Genomic DNA, 20,377 nt, shown 5'->3' on the forward strand with positions numbered 1-20,377 from the left:
AATCTGAAGGATTGGTCTTTGACAATTTCTTCCTTTTTCAACGTAATTAACAGAGTACTTGAAACTTGCTCCATTGAAAACCCTGATAAAAAAAATACAACCTTGATCACTTGAGGGCTAATCGTGGTTGTATCATATGGCCGCCAGGAAGGCCAATTCAGTAATTTGAGACAAAAGTTAACTGTCTCCCCACGTGGCCCCAACACTTGTACTTTCAACATTCAATGTCTGAAATAATGAAAGTACGATCCACTCATGATTCACGTTCAGAGCACGCGCCATACGTCCCTCTGCTCTTTTCATAATAATTTATGTTCTTGTGGTTTGTGTAGCAGGTAAACTTATAAAAAGTCCACATCCATTGTAGCAGTAAAAAAAACACTGAAGCAAAAGCTTCTCATTTCTCACACGAATATGAAAACAAAAGGGCCAACTGTTGCTTATTTTATTGTAATTTCTCTGTCGCATATTTTTTATGAAGAAAACAGAGAGTTTTAATATCTTTTGGGGTTTTTAAATGAACTATCCATGACGACTGTGCCTTCCAGAAACCATTTTTTTCCTCAGTTCACGAAAATCTATGATGATATACATGACAACAACATTTTATCAGAAACTTTTTTGGCTCGGTTTGTGCTAATTTGCTTTCAGCTTTAACACCCAAGGACCCCTTGGCCTCAGTTGATTGAGTTTTGGATTCAAGCATCAAGGTTGATTCATGTTTGGCTAGAATGATCTTTATTTTGCACTTAGGAAGAAGAAAAGTCAATTAATGATAGCTAAGTAATTCTATAAGACTTAGCATTCTGATAGGAAACTTGAGTTGATTGTTCACCTTCCCCTTTAACATGCTTCCTACAGCCAAATGTTCTTCTGGGGTTCAAATGCTCACTCTTTTGTTGGAAGTAAATGTTCTGTTAATGCCAAATTATCATTGACCATTTGCTATTTCTGCTTTCTGGTCAATTGCTTTTGTAGATTATCAAGATGACGGGGATGAGATTTTGTGGACTTGTTTATGCGGGGTTGTACGGTTACTTGGTGCTTTTTGCAGTTGCTCAGATTACAGATCCTTCAGAAGGTGAATCTTACTGCAAGTTTAGAGTTTTTCCTTTTCAGTTTTCTTCAATGTCTCCCAGTACTAAGTTTTGATATCTAGTTTTTCTCATCTAAAGAAGTTCTTAATGCATTTATAATACGCAATTTCTTTTCCCAGATATGTATTAATTTTCTTTTTGATTTTGCTGCACTATTCCACTTTTTATCTTGAATACCAGATGAAAATGGCAGCCGCCAATTTTGCTGCACTATTCAGTCAAATGTTTGAAGGCATACCAATAAATATGTTGCTTCATTATGTTCTGTCTATTCTTGGAATATCTTGTTTCTAAAATATTCTAATTTAACTTCCATAAATCTTGACCAAATTCTACAGCAGATGATAGATGAGATCAAATTTTGAAAATATATAACAGCACTACATTAAATTTCCGTGAGAAAAAGTGCAACAGTGAAAAATTAATCTACTAATTTATGTTTATTCCATTTGTTTTAGGTTGAAAATATGTAAAATAGTATTAAGTGTCTTATTGAAGTTCAATGTTTTGCTCCGAGAAGATGGCATACTGCTATAAGTAGTGTATGTGAGTGTGACATCTTATTTCAAGGATAATCATTTATGAAAAGAGAATTGAATTTAGGAGTTGGGCTGTGTGAATTTAGAAGTTGCCTTATCCCATGATTTTTATATTTATATTTGCTCATGTCCATTTGCAGTCAGCGCATTGGTGGCAGTCAAGAACAGATTAATTGATCCTATGAACCATCTCGGAAACTGGAACGAGGGAGATCCATGCCTATCAAATTGGACCGGAGTTTTATGTTTTGACACAATTGATGAGACTGATGGTTACTTGCATGTTCAGAATCTGTATGTCCTTTCCATACCCCTTTTCACCATTTTGATGCTTGCTATCTTGCTGTCAATGATTTTTCAAATCTTTAAATTCTAAAGATGTGACAATTAATGATACTGAACACTTATTTTCGATACAGGCATCTCCTGAACATGAATCTTTCGGGAAGTTTAGCGCCTGAGCTTGGCCAGCTATCTCGTCTTCGAATATTGTGAGGCAAAATTTACATAAGTTGGCATCTTGAGAAAACTGAATTATATCTTTTATCTTCCAAGTTAATCAATGCTTTTCTCGATTTTGTCTGCTTGCAGGGATTTCATGTGGAATGATCTGACAGGAAGCATACCAAAGGAGATAGGGAATATATCATCTTTACTACTCTTGTAAGTTATAGATGCAGGTGTTTATTAAATTATTTACATCCAAATATGATACTATTTGAAACAATATACTTTGTGTTGGTTTAATATTACGTGATGTACATGTGTGTGCAGACTCTTGAATGGAAACAGATTATCAGGATCTTTACCGGAAGAGCTAGGCAAGCTTTCAAACTTGAATAGACTCCAAGTAGATCATCAATCCATAGGCTAGTTCCATTCGGCAAGGCAGTTATATTTGTTCCACTCATTTTTTCTACTGATATATCTGAATATTGCAGTCACTTGAACAACAATTCAATTGTTGGTCAACTTCCACCTGAGCTTTCCAATTTATCCAGACTTCTTCATTTGTGAGTTCATACAGATTTTGCTTTTATTATATATTCTCTGCTTCTTGTTCGGATGATTTGTAGTTCATTAACATATGCTTGCAGGCTTGTGGATAATAATAACTTGACTGGATCTCTCCCACCAGAATACTCAGAGTTGCCGACATTGCACATATTGTATGTTCCTCTGCCCCACATAGTCGTAATTTTTATTTTTACTTCATCTTCATTCCCATATATCGGCTTGATTGTATTTGCTTCTTTGATGGAAGGAATTTTAAACCCCATTAATGGAGTTAGGTGTACAGGCAACATGGTTTATCATATTGAAAATTCTTTTTTTCTCTCTGCAGTCAACTTGATAACAATAACTTTAGTGGGACAGAAATTCCAGCCACTTACGAAAACTTTTCCAGCTTATATAAATTGTAAGTGCTACTGAATACTGTTCACCTTTTGCACTGTTTTTACATTGTTCTACTGATAATTATGCATGTTGTTTGGCCTTTAGATCTAATATTTTTTTAAAAGACCTGTGATTGTTTAAATCTAGTCAGATGACCTCTTACTTGGATTTAGAAAGAAGACAGTACTGGGAATTAGTCTTGGAAGGAAAGAGAGATACACTCACCTCATTGAGGTTGCAATATCTTTGGCTGTTTGATGATGGATTGTAGATCAGTATACTTTAGTTACGAACTTGATTTTGAATAAATCAGATGTCCAAACCAACTTTTTTAAAAATTTAGATTGTTAATTTTGAACGCACATATAATGACCTTGCTTTAGTTGTCGTTTTATTTATCTATCGAATAATGACAATTAGCTAGTGGAAATACGGCCATTTGTTCAGAGAGTCTCTTTAAAGTATGTTTTTATGAAACATCAGAATGTTAGGTCCACATATTTACTTTAAATTCTATTCCTTTTTGTCTCTTTAATTGGTCATCTTTAGTATACCTAGAAATGTTACAGGAATCAATGATTCAACTCGATTTGGTAGAGGTCGCAAGTGTAACTTGTAAGGACTCCGAAAGAAGACATTCTATGAATTGATTATAAAAGCAGGATCTACTAAAAGTTAACTTCAGTCTGAGTTTGAAACCTGAAGTACCTCTGCAATGCTCAAATATTGGCCCTGGTTGATATTTGTTATACCTAAAAAAGTAGGGCTGACGCAAAGCCCTGTCAGCATAAGCAGTTAGAGCTTAGGTAAATCCTGTAGCCATTCAAATGCAGCCACATCATGTGCTGACATGAGCAGCATGCTCCTGCCAGTGCAGCGAGTGTGCGCTAGAATAACGAAAGGCTGAAGGTGCTCCACGTGTCTAATCCCTGCACACGTCTAGTAAATCACTTGAGCAAGTGAGCAACGGGACACAAGGAATGATTTGCACGGCAGCCTAACCCACTCCCAGATCCAGTAATCATTACTTTAATTTATCCCACTATGAATAGAGGGCTCCTCTCCCGTTTATGGGATTAGCTAATTTCTCTCTGGAATAACATACATGCTCTCTGTCTCTCTCTCTTGTAATCACTTGTCAGTCAACTCACTGAGCGCGACCTGACCTCATATATTAATACAATACCAATGGACATAGGATTCGCTTACTTAAGCATCCGAACCACTTTAAACATTGTTTCTCCATCTTTTACTCATTTCAATCCCACATACACGTATTTCTTCTGAGCCAGCTCACCATTTCCCACATGCGTTTAGTTGGTGTCAAAATCAGGCATCAACAATTTGGCGTTAGAAGAAGAGTCTGATTTAGTATTCATCATTCATCAGGAGAATCGCTGACTAATCGGTCCCATAATAGCAAATGGCTTGCTGATTCGAGTCTAAGCGAACCAATCATGGTAACGAAGAGATCCCCCAGGTATAAGAGGACATCTCTCCCGAGTTGCCCTCAGTCCCACAAAATACAGTGGGGGATATCCCTTCAAGCTCGCGACTTGACCCAACCATCATGAGTTTCCTGGAGAGGTTCGACAATACTCTCCAAACAGTCAACCAAAGGTTAGACCGGTTGGATCGGGTCACACCACCCGAATCAAATGATGCGGTGCTACCGCAAAAAACGCATGCAGGTCGCACGAAAGCGTGGAAAAGGGCAATAGCCCATGCCACGCGCACTGTAGCGTGTCAAAGAAAGGAAAAGCAAGTGGCGAACAACAGGCCTAGACGCTTCGAAGGGCCAGTGAACACCGACCGCGCCCCTGGTAGAAAACCTGTGGCATTAAGGCTCGGTGACATATCGTGACCTGAGTCATCACGTGCCATGTCACGCGAACACTCCCAGAAAAGTGCAAGGCAGGGAGATTCTCATTATCGCCGAAATGATGATTCCGATCATCGTGCAGGAAATTCCCACAATCCGCGGGTCAATTCGCAACACCGTAGAGGTCGAGAAAGCTCCCTGAATCATGTAGTGCCATCACACGGCTCTAACCAGTGTGTGTCTAGATTGGCCAGAATTGTCGACAGAGGAAAGGAGGAATCCGACCTACGGTCATTCGTCAACCATAACCATAAGGGTCGAACCTACGTTAAGGAAAGTGATCCATAGGTAGCTCCGCTACCTCAGATTGAGAAGCTGCAGCGAGCTCTAGATCAGCTAAAGGCTTAGCAAAATGAGCGAGGGTAGGTCCCAAAGGTGTCTCCCTTTTCTCCAGCAGTATTAGCCGCCCCTCTCCCATCAAGGTTCAAAATGCCTGATATGTAGGCGCTCGATGGAAATTCTGATCCGCAGGATCATTTGTATGAATTCAATGACCTGATGGAACTTCATCAAGTTTCTGACTTGGCAAAGTACCGTTGCTTGGTAGTAACTCTAATTGCACATGCTAAGCAATGGTTCAGGTCACTCCCAGCGGGATAGATCAGCTCATGGCCTTAGATGAGCCTGACGTTCCTGAGACACTTGCAAGCAAATAGAAAGTTTTCAATGCCTTTGAGCTACCTCAGCAACATAAGGCAAGAGAGGGATGAATCCCTCTAGTCTTACATTGACATATTCCACAGAGAGCTCCATAAAGTAGCACACACTCTCAAGCAATCTGTGCAGACTCTCATCATCGTGAGAGTTCGTCCGCAGACGGATCTGTGGAAAGAGCTACAGTCAGAGGATGATGTTTCCCTCACTTGCTTCTACAGTCTTGCGGAGAAATACTCCATATTGAGAATTCTATGGCGGCACTCCACCGCCACAACCTCGGCACTTCTGTACTGCACCTAGTCAGGGGGAAAACAGGAGGGCTGATAGCAAATGGGCTAATGACGATCAGCGAAAAGAAAAGAAACCAAAGTTTGAGCCCAAAAAATCTTATGCTCCAATTCCTCGTCACAATCGCAAATGGGCTAATGATGATCAGCGAAAAGAAAAGAAACCATTCTTGACAAATCAGAAGAGGCCGGCATGCTCGGAAAGCCTAAGCCCATGAAAAATCCCCCTTTAGCCAGAAACAGTAAAAAATATTATCGCTATCATCGGGATAATGGGCATCACACCGATGAGTGCGAAGCTCTCAAACAGGCAATCGAGGATCTTATCAAGCAGGGGCATTTCAAAGAGCATATTGATGACTCTGCTCCCTCGAGAGAGAAAAATCAGAAGGAACCGAGCAAGAAGCATCGTGGTCGTAAGGGTATTTACAGCGTAGGAGTTATATTTAGGGGACCACACCTCACAGGGAATTCACGAGGTGCCCAGGAAAGATATGCTCGCACGGCCCATCATGATCCCATCAGTGTGATGAACACAACGCAACGACCACTAAAGGTTTGCAGAGAGAAGGAAATCACCTTCTCTGAAAAAAACGCAGTTTGATTACATCATCCCCACGATGATGCCCTCGTCATTACACCACAAATAGGGTGTTGCGACGTCCATAGAATGTTGGTGGACAATGGAAGTGTTGTGAACATCCTGTTCTAACAAGCTTTCGAGAGAATGAAGTTGGATGAGGCCGACCTAAAGCCCGCCTCTATCCCCTTGTATGGTTTTACAAGAGATCACCTAATCCCCAAGGGAACGATCTCGCTTCCAGTCACGCTGGGTGACTCTAACAAGGTAACCAAGATCACTGAATTTTTAGTAGTAGACTGCCCGTCCGCTTTCAATGGCATCCTAGAGCGACCTCTACTAAGAAACTTTAAGGTGGTCACTTCGATCTACCATCTTAAGATGAAGTTTCCCACCCCGATGGGGATAGGGGAAGTAAGCGAATCTCAACGCGTATCTCGCAACTGCTATGTAAGGGCAGTGCAGATGGCGTGCAAAGGGAAAGGCATCCCATATGGTATTCCCGAGCAGGCAATGACAATTAGTCGGATCAAGCCACAGCCTGGTCGAGCTAAGGATAATATGGATCCTCGTATCCAGGAATGCCCTTCCAGTGGGCTAGTTGAGAATTTATCTGCAGTGTCGGTCGACCAGGGTGAGCCAAGTCGAGTCTTAAGGATTGGAAGCAATCTCAACCCCCAACTCGCCAATGACCTGACCAACTTTCTCAGAAAAAACATCGATGTGTTCGCATGGACGCATGCTGACATGGTTGGGATCAGCTTGGATGTCATTTGCCATGCCCTGAATATTGATAGTAAGGCCAGACTGGTCCGTCAGAAGAGAAGCGCGATGGATCTGGAGCGATATGCTGCCTTGAAAATTGAGGTAGATAATCTCCTTCAGAATAGATCTATCCAGGAGGCGCTCTACCCGAGCTGGGTTGCCAACCCAGTTCTAGTCAAGAAGTCCAACGGCAAATGGTGAACCTGTGTTGACTTCACTGACCTCAGCAAAGCATGCCCAAAAGATAGTTTTCCCCTACCAAGAATCAACCAGCTCGTGGATACCACCTCCGGGCACAAGCTGCTGAGCTTTATGTACGCATACTCGGGATACAATCAAATTCTGATGTATGCGTCGGACGAAGAGCATACCTCCTTTGTTATAGATCAGAGGCTATATTGCTACAGAGCCATGCCCTTCGACCTAAAGAATGCTGGCGCAACTTACCAGTGGCTGGTTAACCGAATGTTTTCCGAGTAGATTGGGAAGTCGATAGAAGTCTACGTTGATGACATGCTAGTCAAGTTACATGTCGCTTTAAATCACATAGAACATCTCGTTGAGATATTCGACATCCTCTGGAAGTACATAATGAAGCTAAACCCCTTAAATGTTCCTTCGGAGTTTTTTCGGGGAAATTCCTAGGCTATATGGTTAATAATAGGGGAATAGAGATTAACCGTGAGAAAATCTAAGCTCTCCTCGAGATGAAGAGCCCAACCAACTGAAAGCAAGTTTAGAGCCTCAATGGGCGAAGAGCGGTACTTGGTCGCTTTATATCAAGGGTAACAAATCGCTGCTTGTCGTTCTTCAACATCCTCAAGGCCAATAAAAAGTTTAAGTGGACTCCCAAGTGCGAATAGGCATTCTAGAGCATTAAAGAGTACCTCGGAAAGCCACCCCTTCTGTCCAAACCTCTTCTCTAAGAAATTTTCCTCCTATATCTGTTTGTCTCTCAGTACACGGTTAGTGCAGCATTAGTTCAAGAAGAGAACAAGGTTCAATGGCAAGTGTATTACGCGAGTAAACGTCTGTTAGATCTCGAGAAGCGATATCTAAAAATGAAGCGATTAGTTTATGCCCTGCTAATCGCTTCGAGAAAGTTGCGACCTTATTTCCACGCCCACACAATTCATGTAATGACCAACTACCTGCTCAAGCAAGTCCTCCAAAAGCTAGAGGCATCGGGTAAATTACTCAAGTGGGCCATGGAACTGAGTTAATTTGATCTATAGTACAGACCGAAAGTAACCATCAAAGGGTAGGCTGTTGTCAATTTCATCTCAGAAGTTTTATATCATCTGATCAAGGAATCTGAGCAACAAGCTAGCGAAGTCACTCAGGAAATTGTTCAGAACCTGTCGACCTGGAGCCTGTACGTCGATGGATCATCAAACAAGAAAAGGTTCGGGATAGGTCTTCTCCTCTTAAGTCCCGAAGGGACTCGTATTCACGGCATCCTCCGATTTGGGTTCAAAGTGACCAACAATGAGGCTGAGTATGGAGCTCTGCTAGCTAGGTTGAGATTGGCCAGAGAAATGGGATCAACTGCGATCACCATCCACAGCGACTCCGTGTTGGTCATCAACCAGATTTTGGGAGAATACCAAGCCAAGAAAGAAAATATAATCAGCTATCTGAAGAAAGCTAAGGCCACACTCGAGCCGTTCAAGCACTTCACGATCACACAAATTCCTAGAGATAGCAATTCTTTGGCAGATACCTTGGCAAGGATAGTCTCATCGCTAGATTCAGATATGCCAAAAAGCATTCATGTTCGATTCATAGAGGCCCCCAATGTCAGCTCGACCGAACAGGCCATAAATATGGCAGAATCAGTTTCGTAGATGATCACCATCATTCAGTATCAACGACGAGGTCGAAGTAAGGACCTTACGAACAAGAACTGCTCGTTACACACTTATCGGAGACCAACTATATAAGCGAGGGTTCAGCGCCCCTCTCATCTGATGTGTAACCAATGAAGAAGCATGCTATATTATGAGGAAGATACATGAAGGGATCTACGGTAATCACATAGCTGCATGATCTCTTGCAAAAAAAGTTGCTTGTCAAGGGTATTATTGGCCCCTGATCCAAGAAGACTTTGTCAAAAGGTGTACAAGTGCCAGCAGTTCTCAAACATACTGCGAGCTCCTTCCCACCAGCTAATAACCATGACAAGCCCCTGGTCATTCTATATGTAGGGAATCAATCTCATTGGTCCCATGCCAGTTGGTAAAAGGGGATTCATATATGTGGTGGTCGCGGTAGATTACTTCACCAAGTGAGTTGAAGCAGAACTATTAGCTGAGATCACTACCAAAAAGCTTAAGGACTTCGTCTTCAAGAACATTGTGTGCCGATATGAGATTCCTCATACCTTCATCTCAGAAAATGGTAAACAGTTTGATAACGAGGAATTCAAACAGTTTTGCGATGAACTGGGTATCTATAAAAAGTTTGCCTCAGTCACAAGACCGCAAGCAAATGGTCAGGTTGAAGCTGTCAACAAAACCATCAAGCACACTCTGAAGGCCAAACTTGGCACAACCAAGGGGAATTGAGCCGATGACCTTCCTAAAGTTCTATGGGCATACAGGACAACTCTGAGAACCTCTATCTTAGAAACCCCTTTTTTCGCTAGCATATGGCTACGAAGCAATGATCCCTGTGGAGGTAAGAACCAGTTCACTTTGGAGAGACCTGTACAATGAGACAGACAACGAGGCGCTTATGCACGTAAGTCTAGATTTAGTTGAAGAACATCGCAGCAAGGCTCAGCTAAAAATAGTAGCCTCTCAGCAATGCGCGAAAAGGTTCTTTGACTCTAAGGTCAGAAGAAAAGACTTCCAGGTCAGCGACCTCGTTCTAAAAGAAGCCCTTCTTGGTATAAGAGAACCAAGTACGGGAGTTTTGGGGCCGAACTAGGAAGGCCCATGCCGCATTGCCAAAGTGATAAGATCGAGGATTTATCATCTTAAAAGGGTAAATGGTTCCGAAGTATTGCGAGCTTGGAATGCTGAGCACCTTCGACCATATTATCAGTAATTCCGAACTCAATTTTTCCTTGTAAAAATTTTAATTTTCTTAATCCTTGTAAATAAGACAAGTTCTTTTGTAATCATTTTTACATATATAATTCTGTTCGCATAGACTTCTACCAATGTTATTGTAAATAGTTAGAATGCGATCTCATGTGTAATATATATAGGCTATGAAAATTGTAAGTGCTCCAGATTAAGAAAGCCATGTCTTTATTTATTAAAAAGGGAAAATACATAAGCAACCAGGAAAAAGACTACAAGAGCGGATCACTGGTCCTCGTCCCCAAGTCCCGGAGGGGCGACCTCAACATCTCGGGCTAGTCGCCGACCACCTGTTCGGGTGCGGGCTCCTTTGGGACATATTCTGGATGCCCTTCTTCCGGGTCAGGTCACTGAGTTGCTTCCTCATCCTCGACTCGCGCCATGGTAGCAAGAGCATCCTAGTACTCATCGAGAAAGTCAAACAGATTGATCTATGGGTTCTTTGACCGAAGGGTGAAGATGGACTGAATCGTCCATTCAGTAACCCTGCTCTCGAGCTTCGACTCCTACTGTTGCATCTCCGCAATTAGCAAAGTGACACGGCCCTAAGTGTATTGGAGCTCGGCCTCAAGTGCTCATCGCTGCTTCTCAGTGGTCTCCCACAACTCGCCCCTTTCCCGCTCTGCTCATAAGGCCCGCTTGGAGTTAGCTTGCAGCTCTTGCTTTCTCTTGCCAACCTCCCTGATGAGTCTGGCCATCATCCTCTGGAGCTCCTTCACTTCCTTTACGTGCTTCTCCAGCCCGGCCTTTTGAAAGTCTACCGTGCAAAGAGCAGCGTTCTTTTCAGAAAAATACTGGTTCGCCTGAACGGTCGACGAGTCCCTCTCTGCTCATACGGCTTCTAATTCCTACGTGAGCCGCACATTCTCTTCCTGCAACTCGATTAGTCCCTCCGCAGCCCCCCAACTGGACTTTCTGCAAGGACAAGTGCATAGAGAGTAGGCTGCACAACGAAAAGAATAAAGAGTTAGTTTATTTTCTACTGAAAAAGCAAATATAAGTCCTCGCTGAGGACAGCTCGTTTTACCTGGCTTAGGTGCTGGAAGGATGTGGATATCAGGTCTATGGGGTTGGAGGCCACGAACTGCTCGAATGCCTCCGCGAGCCCACATGTAACGCCCCACTTGAGGTACGTAGCTAAGTTATGGTGTATTTCTATGAGTATCCTAGTATGAAGCAGTTATTACATTTTTCTCAAAATAACTTTAACCAAACTTCAATTAATCATCATACAACCAAAACCACTTCTCATGGCTAAATTCTATTCATCAATAATCATCAAACTCATCAATAATTCATCAATTTCATCAAAAATTCTCAAAATCATAAACATATATATACATATATATATATATATACATATATATATATACATATGTATATGTATATATATACATACATATATATTATATAATATTATATATATATAATATATATATATATATATATATATATATATATATATATATATTATATATATATATATAATATATATATATATTATATATATATATATTATATATATATATATATATATATATATATATATAATATATATTCTATATAATGTAATAACTGCTTCATACTAGGATACTCATAGAAATACACCATAACTTAGCTACGTACCTCAAGTGGGGTGTTGCACCACACTCCAGCAGTGTGAAAACTACCAGCTGTAGGTGTTATGAAAGTTAGCCCATCGAGTCTAACATGGGCGTACCCATGCCTGCAGCAGGTAGAGTCTCCCCCTCGGGCTCCTTGCCCGACTTCCTTCCTGGACCTACGGCCTCCCTTTGCCTTGATCGCGGACCCTTAGGGGCAATAGAGATGCCGGTTGTGCCCTTGGATGGCCCTCCCAAGTGGAACGCTTGGTAAGGCTATGACCTCTCGAGCTGGATGCCCAGACCCTCGGTTTCGAATTCCGACTCCTCGATCTAAAGTTGCCTCATCTTCTCGGGCCTTTGGGTCGTTGTCTTCTACTTCGAGCGAGCAACCGAAAGCTGGGAAGTGCCTGCAGGTCAAATAGGAGAACCCATCGGTGTCCCTCCAATGGGGGGACCACAGGGAGCTGCTCCAACCAATCCGGTGATGCTAGTCGGGGGAACGAGAACTGCCTTGGTTGCTGCGATCTGGGCATCTTGGGAGGCATGGTTGTTACATGCGAACATCGTTAGCAAAACAGTTTACTGTGTGAAGAATCAAAAAACAGGCTAAGGTTAAGAAGCTTACTCGATGTGGTCTCTAAGGTCACTTTGGGTTTGAAGAAACTATACTTCCACAAATTTGCGGTTGTCACGAGCAGCCTTGCATCGCGACTCTCTTCGGGCAGAAAAACCAAAGGTAGTGATTCTGTCTAGATCCTCGAGGATCGATAACCTAGTCATCTTGTTAACTACGAAGAAACAAAGAGCTCGTTAGCGAAGAACAAAAGTAAGTTCGCAAACTCAAAAAGGAAGGACAACCTACTCGGCTCCCGAAAATGGGAAATGACACGTATCAAAAGAAAAAGAACTTCGTCTCGTACGATCCTACGTTGCTCGGGTAACTATGTATTCCGGCTTCCATCGTAGGATGCTTGGAAAGGTAAAAGGAGTCTATGTCCTTACTTTTCTTCAAGGTGTACGAGCAACCAAGCTCCAACGCGGTTAGCTTGCCTAATCTGTTTTTGCCACACGAGATGTACATAGCCACGACTATCATGTACGCGTTTGGCGTGAGCTACAGCGGTGTGATCCCAAAATGATCAAAGACTGACTTGACAAAAGGGTAGAAATGGATCAACCCTCCACTCTTAAAGATATTCTCGGAGATCATCGCCATTCCTTTTGGCGGGTTCCAAGCTGTGTATGACCTATGATGGAAGACCTCCAAGCTGAAAGCGTATTGGTCTACCACCTTTTGAATCTCCTCAGCATTAATCATTGAGAAAATCTCTTGAGGGGCGCCTGCTAGAGCATCTTGCATAGGCGAGCTGGTTCCCTCCTCGGTTCTGGTCATTGGGGAGTCCATTCCTCTATGGTCTGAAAAAAGCGACATGCAGGAATCACTCAGTCGTCGTACACTTTTTCGTATGATGACGTGGAGGAAAAAATAAAAGCTTCCTCCTTTAAACCCTAGAAAAAAAACCCTAACAGAATATTTTAGAGCCACCATCAATGGCTCAAACCCAAGGAGAATGTTTCATCTACGATCAACTACCGGTAACCTGTCATCGCATGGCAACTATTAAAAACACGAAATAATAGTAAAAGTGGCAAAGGGACCATCCTTGCCTCTTGAAATGAGAACATTAATCCTCCTGCTTCGAATATCAAAAGCGCACCATTCTAAAAGACAAAGAACCAAGGCTCATGAAAGTTTCTTGCTCTCTCTGAGAAGGTGAGTATTGTGACATTGCCTGAAGTGAGCTTAGGGTTTTATAGTGAAGGAAGTGGCGCTTTGGTTTCCCGAAGTCAGATGACGTTTGGGTAGAAAACGCATCTGACCATTGATCGCGACCACGTGTCACGAATAAGCAAAGAAGAGTGACCGTCACACTTCGAAAAACCAAATCGTCATTCTCTTTCATTGAAACACTCAAGCGATGGCTCGTTTCCCTCCTCCACATTAAATGCGCCCATGACCGCATTTAATGGGCTGATAGGGAATGTCGTTTCAGCATGGCTCGCATTTAATGCACATGATTGGCACTTATTGCGCACAAGACACGTCTGTCAAAACAAAAGGTGTTCCATCAATGCATCAGTTACAAAAGTGCAACGGATAATATCTGAAGAGGTCGTTACATAAAACACTCTTCACCTTATGTCAGTCGCGAAGCAACGTGATTCTTCGAACTCATCTCGTATCGGTCGTGAAGCGACGTGATTCTTCGACCTCATCTCGTGTCAGTCGCGAAGCAACGTGATTTTTCGATCTCGTCTCATGTCAGTCGAGAGGCGACGTGACTCTTCGATCTCGTCTTGCATCAATCACAAGGTGACGTGACTCGACATATATCAATTGCAAAGCAACGTGATCCTTTGCCATCAATAAAAATCCTGCTAGTGTAAACAGGTCTTGAACTTCGGCTTAGGTCGAAATCACCATTATGGCACTGGATAAGGTCTAAAAAGCAGGTCGTTGACGCTTGAGTAAAGATCATTCCAGGTCACCTGCATGAAAATGTTTTCTCAATCTCTTTGCAACCAGGTCGGATCGACCAGCATCTCTTCGACACATCAGATCAAGGCATAATTACGTAGTTTCCAAGGTTCGATTCTCAAACCTTAAAAACTGGAGGACTTCTGTTATGCTTGAAAAAGTAGGGCTGACACAGAGCCCTGTCAACATAAGCAGTCAGAGCTTAGGTAAATCTTGTAGCCATTCAAACGCAGTCACATTGCGTGCTGACATGAGCAACATGCTCCTACCAGTGCAGCGGGTGTGCGCCAGAATAACGAAAGGCTGGAGGTGCTCCACGTGTCTAATCCTTGCACATGTTGAGTAAATCACTTGAACAGGTGAGCAACGAGACACAAGAAAGGATTTGCACAGCAGCCTAACCCACTCCCAGATCCAGTAATCATCACCTTGATTCATCCCACTATAAATAGAGGGCTCCTCTCCCGTTTGTGGGATTAGCTAATTTCTCTCTGGAATAGCATACATGTTCTCTCTCTCTCTCTCTCTCTCTCTCTCTCTCTCTCTCTCTTTTGTAATCACTTGTTAGTCAGCTCACCGAGCGTGACCTGACCTCATATATTAATACAATACTAGTGGACATAGGATTCGCTTATTTAAGCATCCGAACCACTTTAAATATTGTTTCTTCATCTTTTACTCATTTCAATCTCCCATACACATGTGTTTTCTAAGTCAACTTAGCATTTCCCATGTGCGTTTAGTCGGTGTCAAAATCAAGTATCAACAATATTTGAGAACCTTGACGCCTGAGGTTGCAATTAGCACTGCTTGGTCACTATTGTTGTCAGCATCAAAATGATAATTTGTTTCTGCCATACATAAAAAATATGCTATGCTGATGCTGCTTCACTTTTCTCTCCCAAAATTGGCAGAAGTCTAAGAAATTGCAGCTTGCAGGGAGCCGTTCCTGATCTTAGCAGGATTCCAAGGCTTTACTATCTGTAAGTTTGAGTATTTCACTTTCAGTAGGATGCATTAACTCTTGAGTTTTGATTTATTTATTTCCATTCTAGATAACTACAAAATTTAACTTATATTCAATTGTTACGGGGCTCATGTGACAGGGATCTTAGCAGGAATCAGCTTACTGGACCCATACCATCAAATAAGCTTTCTGATGATATAACAACCATGTATGTAATGGCATCATAAATTTATCACTCATTTTGTTCAAAATAGATAAGTAAAATGGAGAGGATGTCAGAGTAATTTTACCTTTGTCATTGCAGTGATCTGTCAGAAAACAGTCTTAATGGATCAATCCCAGCAAGTTTCTCAGATCTTCCTTCTCTTCAGAGACTGTGAGAATATATTTACTTCTAATTATTCCTTGTCATTTCCTGTTTTGGAATTACAATTATGAATTATTATTTAGACCATTTCTTAATGATGATTGAATTATCTAATCTAAATATGATTTTCAAATTATCTTCTACTTCAGGTCACTTGATAACAATTTTTTGGATGGTTCTATCCCGGCTAGCATATGGCAGAACATGTCCGTGAGTTCAAGTGCTAGACTGTCACTGTAAGATCTCCAAAAAGAAACTTTGAGTTATTATTTGCTGTTATGCTTCACTGATTCCCTGCTGATTTACAACGGCTCATTGACAACCCATTATTCTGAAATTGAATTAAGTTTTCTTATTTGTTAATTTTTGGAGTGAGCTTCATCGGTTTTAAAAGTCTGGCTCTGTAAACCATATCTCATGCCAATCATTTATCTTTGTACATTCAAAATGCAGTGATCTGAGGAACAATAATTTCTCAAGCGTTTTAGGAGATCTAAATCCTCCAAACAATGTCACACTAAGGTATGCTGCTTTCTTATTATATACATCATTATATGTTCTGCTAGTTAATTACACTGCATGAATGAGGATTTTGCATGGTTGGACATCTTGGACTTTGCAGGTATGACATTTTCATAAAAACCAGACTAATGATATGGCAATTTCAAGATTCTGAACTTGAGTGATTTTATCTTGATGCATTGCATGTGCGACAATCAAGGACTCAGTTTGTCTACTAACAATCTAATATAAAATCTGCTTAAATAGATAAATTTATAAACTTATGCCTCTGTATAGTGGTTAGATTTGTTGCTCATAATGACCTGCTATAGGACAGGCCAACAAGCATATCTCTATGGAGATGGAAATGATACAACTAGCTTTTCTAATGTTTGAATATTGTATGATGTATCGACAAGATAACTATTGCTTGACTAAGAAATAGCTATCAGCTTTTGCTTGCCCCTGGCAAATAATGAACCATGCAAGTATTCCTTTTCAAAGTCCGGCATAATTTCTTTCTATTCAATGTCCTAGAAACGGCATGCAAATGCATGGAGAAAATTTATAGTGTATTTGTTTATTGATTTTTGTCCTTTTTACTGTTTAATCTTCTATTTTCTTTCCAGTTATTCTGGTCATCATGAAAACTACAAATACTTTATTAATGGAAAAGCTATACTGCATATTGGTCCTTAATTTTGCCACTCATTTCTCACCATATTAGCGGTTTATTTTTAGGCTCGGCGGCAATCCTATCTGCACAAGTGCAAACATACCAAACATAGACCAATTCTGTGATTCTGAAGCAGAAGACGATGAGACAATTACAAATTCCACCAATTCAAAATGTCCTATTGAGGCATGTCCTACAGATATTTTCTACGAATATGTCCCAGCATCTGGTGATTTATGTACCTGTGCAGCACCTCTGAGAATTGAATACCGGCTGAAAAGTCCTAGTTTCTCTTATTTCGATCCATATGCCAACCTTTTTGAAGCATACGTGACTAGTTCTCTCAACTTAAGCATTTATCAACTATCAGTTGATTCAATTGCTTGGGAGAAAGGACCTCGTCTAAGGATGTATTTGAAGCTGTTTCCTCATGCCAACTCAAGTACGTTTAATACAAGTGAGGTGCAGCGAATTAGAGACATATTTACATCCTGGAAATTTCCTGGTGATGACCTATTTGGACCTTATGAGCTGCTCAACTTCACTCTCCTGGGACCTTATGCCAGTAGTATGTATCTAAGCCTGCCATTGCTCTTTAATTTGTTCTAAAAAAAACTTTAGCCTTAAGTAGACTTTACTATGGATACACTGAGCTTGGAATTGATAGATTTAGTAGTTCTGTTTATATTTAATTGCCTTTCTGCATGTTGCAATGATAAATGCTGTCTTAATTTATACTTATGATTTCTTCACTGCTACAGTAAATCCTGAGACTCAAAGGACAGGTATTAGTAAAGGTGTTTTGGCAGCAATTGTAGTAGCAGCCATTGCCAGTGCTGTGGTAATATCTGCAGCCGTAACATTTCTGATGACAAGAAGACATGCCAGAAATCAGCGCTCCCTGTCAAGAAGGCGGATGTGTGAGTTTTCTAATACAACTACCTATATTGATTTCTGCAACTCCTTCAATATTAACATACTATTGGGAAAGAAGTGTGAAGTTCCTTATGCTTTGCAGCCACAAAGGTTTCAATGAAAATTGATGGAGTGAAGGGCTTCAAGTTCAAAGAATTGGCATCGGCAACTGACAACTTTAACCGCTCAACTCAAGTTGGTCAAGGAGGTTATGGAAAGGTTTATAAAGGCATTTTATCTGACAATACAGTAGTCGCCATAAAACGAGCAGAAGAAGGATCTTTACAGGGCCAAAAAGAATTCTTGACTGAGATAAAATTATTGTCAAGGTTACATCATCGGAACCTGGTTTCTTTGTTGGGCTACTGTGATGAAGAAGAGGAGCAGGTATGTTCTTCTAGATGCCAAGACATATCTGATTTATGGATGTTTTACCCAAGAAAAAATTAGGTCTATAAAAATTTGTTAAATCACAGATATGAACTACCTGCTTGTGTTCTTGGTACTTCTGCAGATGCTGGTGTATGAGTTCATGCCTAATGGCACCTTGAGAGACTGGCTTTCTGGTATGAAAATTTTCAGGATCTGTGGTTATTAACCCCTTCTATTTTTATTTTCCGGGCTCAAAATTTGATGTTGAAGATCAAATGCAGGTAAAGCTAAAGCATGCCTTAATTTTGGTATGAGGGTCCGCACTGCATTAGATTCAGCTAAGGGGATTCTTTACCTCCATACTGAAGCAAACCCGCCTGTGTTCCACCGAGATATCAAAGCCAGCAACATACTTCTTGACTCCAAGTTTATTGCTAAAGTTGCTGATTTTGGACTCTCACGACTTGCTCCGGTCCTAGATGATGAAGGAACCATGCCAACTCATGTTTCCACAATTGTCAAGGGAACACCAGTAAGTTTGAATCTGTTAACATTGTTCATTCACATGTTCAAGGATCATAAAGCTTTTCGAAATTAATCTTTCTCAACAAATATCCAACTTCATTGTAAGTCTTGGCCAATTTTTATTCCTGCCTCAAGTTACATATTTATTGATCTTGTACATGCAGGGCTACCTCGATCCAGAATATTTTCTAACTCACAAGTTGACAGATAAAAGTGATGTTTATAGCCTCGGAGTTGTACTCCTGGAGCTCTTGACGGGTATGCAACCAATATCACATGGAAAAAACATAGTTCGCGAGGTACTTTCTAACACAGAGAACTCTTTCCTGAATATCTATTCCCTGTTGCATACCTTTCTTACGAGAAAACGAAACCTATATCCAGGTGAATGTAGCTCGTGAATCGGGCTTGATGCTCTCCATCATAGACAATAGAATGGGGTCTTGCCCATCTGAATGCATCCAGAGGTTTTTAGCTTTGGCCCTCAATTGTTGCCATGACAAGACAGAACGACGGCCATCCATGTCAGATGTAGTGAGGGAGCTAGAAACCATACTGAAGATGATACCAGAAACTGATGCCACATTTTCTGAATCCACCTCAATGCATTCTGGCAGCAAATCAACATCAGCATCAGCTTCTTCATCGTTCATGACGAGGGATCAATATTTTTCATCTAATGTACTAGGCAGTGACCTTGTGAGTGGTGTCATTCCCACCATTTCACCTCGTTAACACCCTGAAAAGGAGTTTTAATATGGTTTTTCATGTGCAGTAGTAGTTTTAGCATGAGGAATATGTAACTTGGATCTTGCCCTTGTTTAAAATTCCATTCTGAAATAGTTATATATATTAGTGAAACAGTGTATATTCATTAGAGTTTTTGCAGGCTCATTATGTTTCCTGAGTACTGAACTCCACACAAGAGTTAAATGAACTTCGAAGGAATGAATCATATTAAATTTTACTATCGTAGAAATTTGCTTTTGTCTTATATATGGTGTATATTTTTTATTTGAATACTCGATTTTTTTTTAGCTTTTAAGAGTGAGTTCTCTCCATAATATTGGATGCAAGACATATTAGGTTTAGACTTTAACCTAATATGTCGCATTTATCTCGCATTATACTTTACGTTATGACAAGGGGGCATTTATCTTGATAATTAGTCGCGTGTAAGTTGGTCTAAATATAATATGATATTAATAATAATAAATACACAAAAATAAAATAAAATACCAAAAAATATAAAATATAAAAAGACCTTAAAGAATCTTATATTATATCTTAGCTATTGATAAAAGATGAAAAACAAATTTGGATAAAAATAAATTGATCTTATACAATACCAATTAGGGGTAAGTGAGTCTAGGTATCTTACATTTTTCAGGGGAACCAAAATCGAAACCGCACAGTACAGGTTCCCCAAAAAAATGAATCAGAACCTAAAATACAGGTTTCGAATCCTTACCCAAGTACCCTGTAAAAAATTAATTACCCCCTATTAGTTTAAAAAATGAAAAAAAACACCTTAAAAGTTTACAAATACACCCCTAACAAATTAAGAAAACCTACATTTAGTAGTTTTTCAACTTTTGATTACTCATTCATTTGTGT

General features: G+C 40.6%; 2 protein-coding genes across 2 annotated transcripts in view; both read left to right on the forward strand.

The window, feature by feature from the left end:
- The window catches only part of LOC116129992 (probable LRR receptor-like serine/threonine-protein kinase At1g06840), a 73,623-nt gene that overhangs the window by 20,691 nt on the left and 32,555 nt on the right, over positions 1–20,377 (forward strand).
- LOC116129971 (probable LRR receptor-like serine/threonine-protein kinase At1g06840) lies at positions 988–19,591 on the forward strand. The gene is made up of 19 exons (XM_031415712.1): positions 988–1,081; positions 1,777–1,930; positions 2,056–2,127; positions 2,228–2,299; positions 2,506–2,649; positions 2,734–2,805; positions 2,982–3,056; positions 15,352–15,420; positions 15,544–15,612; positions 15,709–15,780; positions 15,921–16,007; positions 16,225–16,293; positions 17,014–17,516; positions 17,710–17,868; positions 17,967–18,250; positions 18,378–18,429; positions 18,517–18,767; positions 18,925–19,059; positions 19,145–19,591. Exons 1-19 carry the CDS (start codon positions 988–990, stop codon positions 19,493–19,495), a joined length of 2,784 nt encoding a protein of 927 aa, XP_031271572.1. The 3' UTR covers positions 19,496–19,591.

This window comes from Pistacia vera, unplaced genomic scaffold, assembly GCF_008641045.1.
Source record: "Pistacia vera cultivar Batoury unplaced genomic scaffold, PisVer_v2 Contig216, whole genome shotgun sequence".
NCBI classification, from domain to species: Eukaryota; Viridiplantae; Streptophyta; class Magnoliopsida; order Sapindales; family Anacardiaceae; genus Pistacia; species Pistacia vera.

Excerpts from the sequence above, each read along its gene's own strand:
- LOC116129971 (XM_031415712.1), top strand. The coding sequence starts at position 988 with ATGACGGGGATGAGATTTTGTGGACTTGTTTATGCGGGGTTGTACGGT. Across the intron at positions 15,421-15,543 it reads ATTCCAAGGCTTTACTATCT|GGATCTTAGCAGGAATCAGC; the intron begins GTAAGTTTGAGT and ends CTCATGTGACAG. Across the intron at positions 18,430-18,516 it reads CTTGAGAGACTGGCTTTCTG|GTAAAGCTAAAGCATGCCTT; the intron begins GTATGAAAATTT and ends GATCAAATGCAG.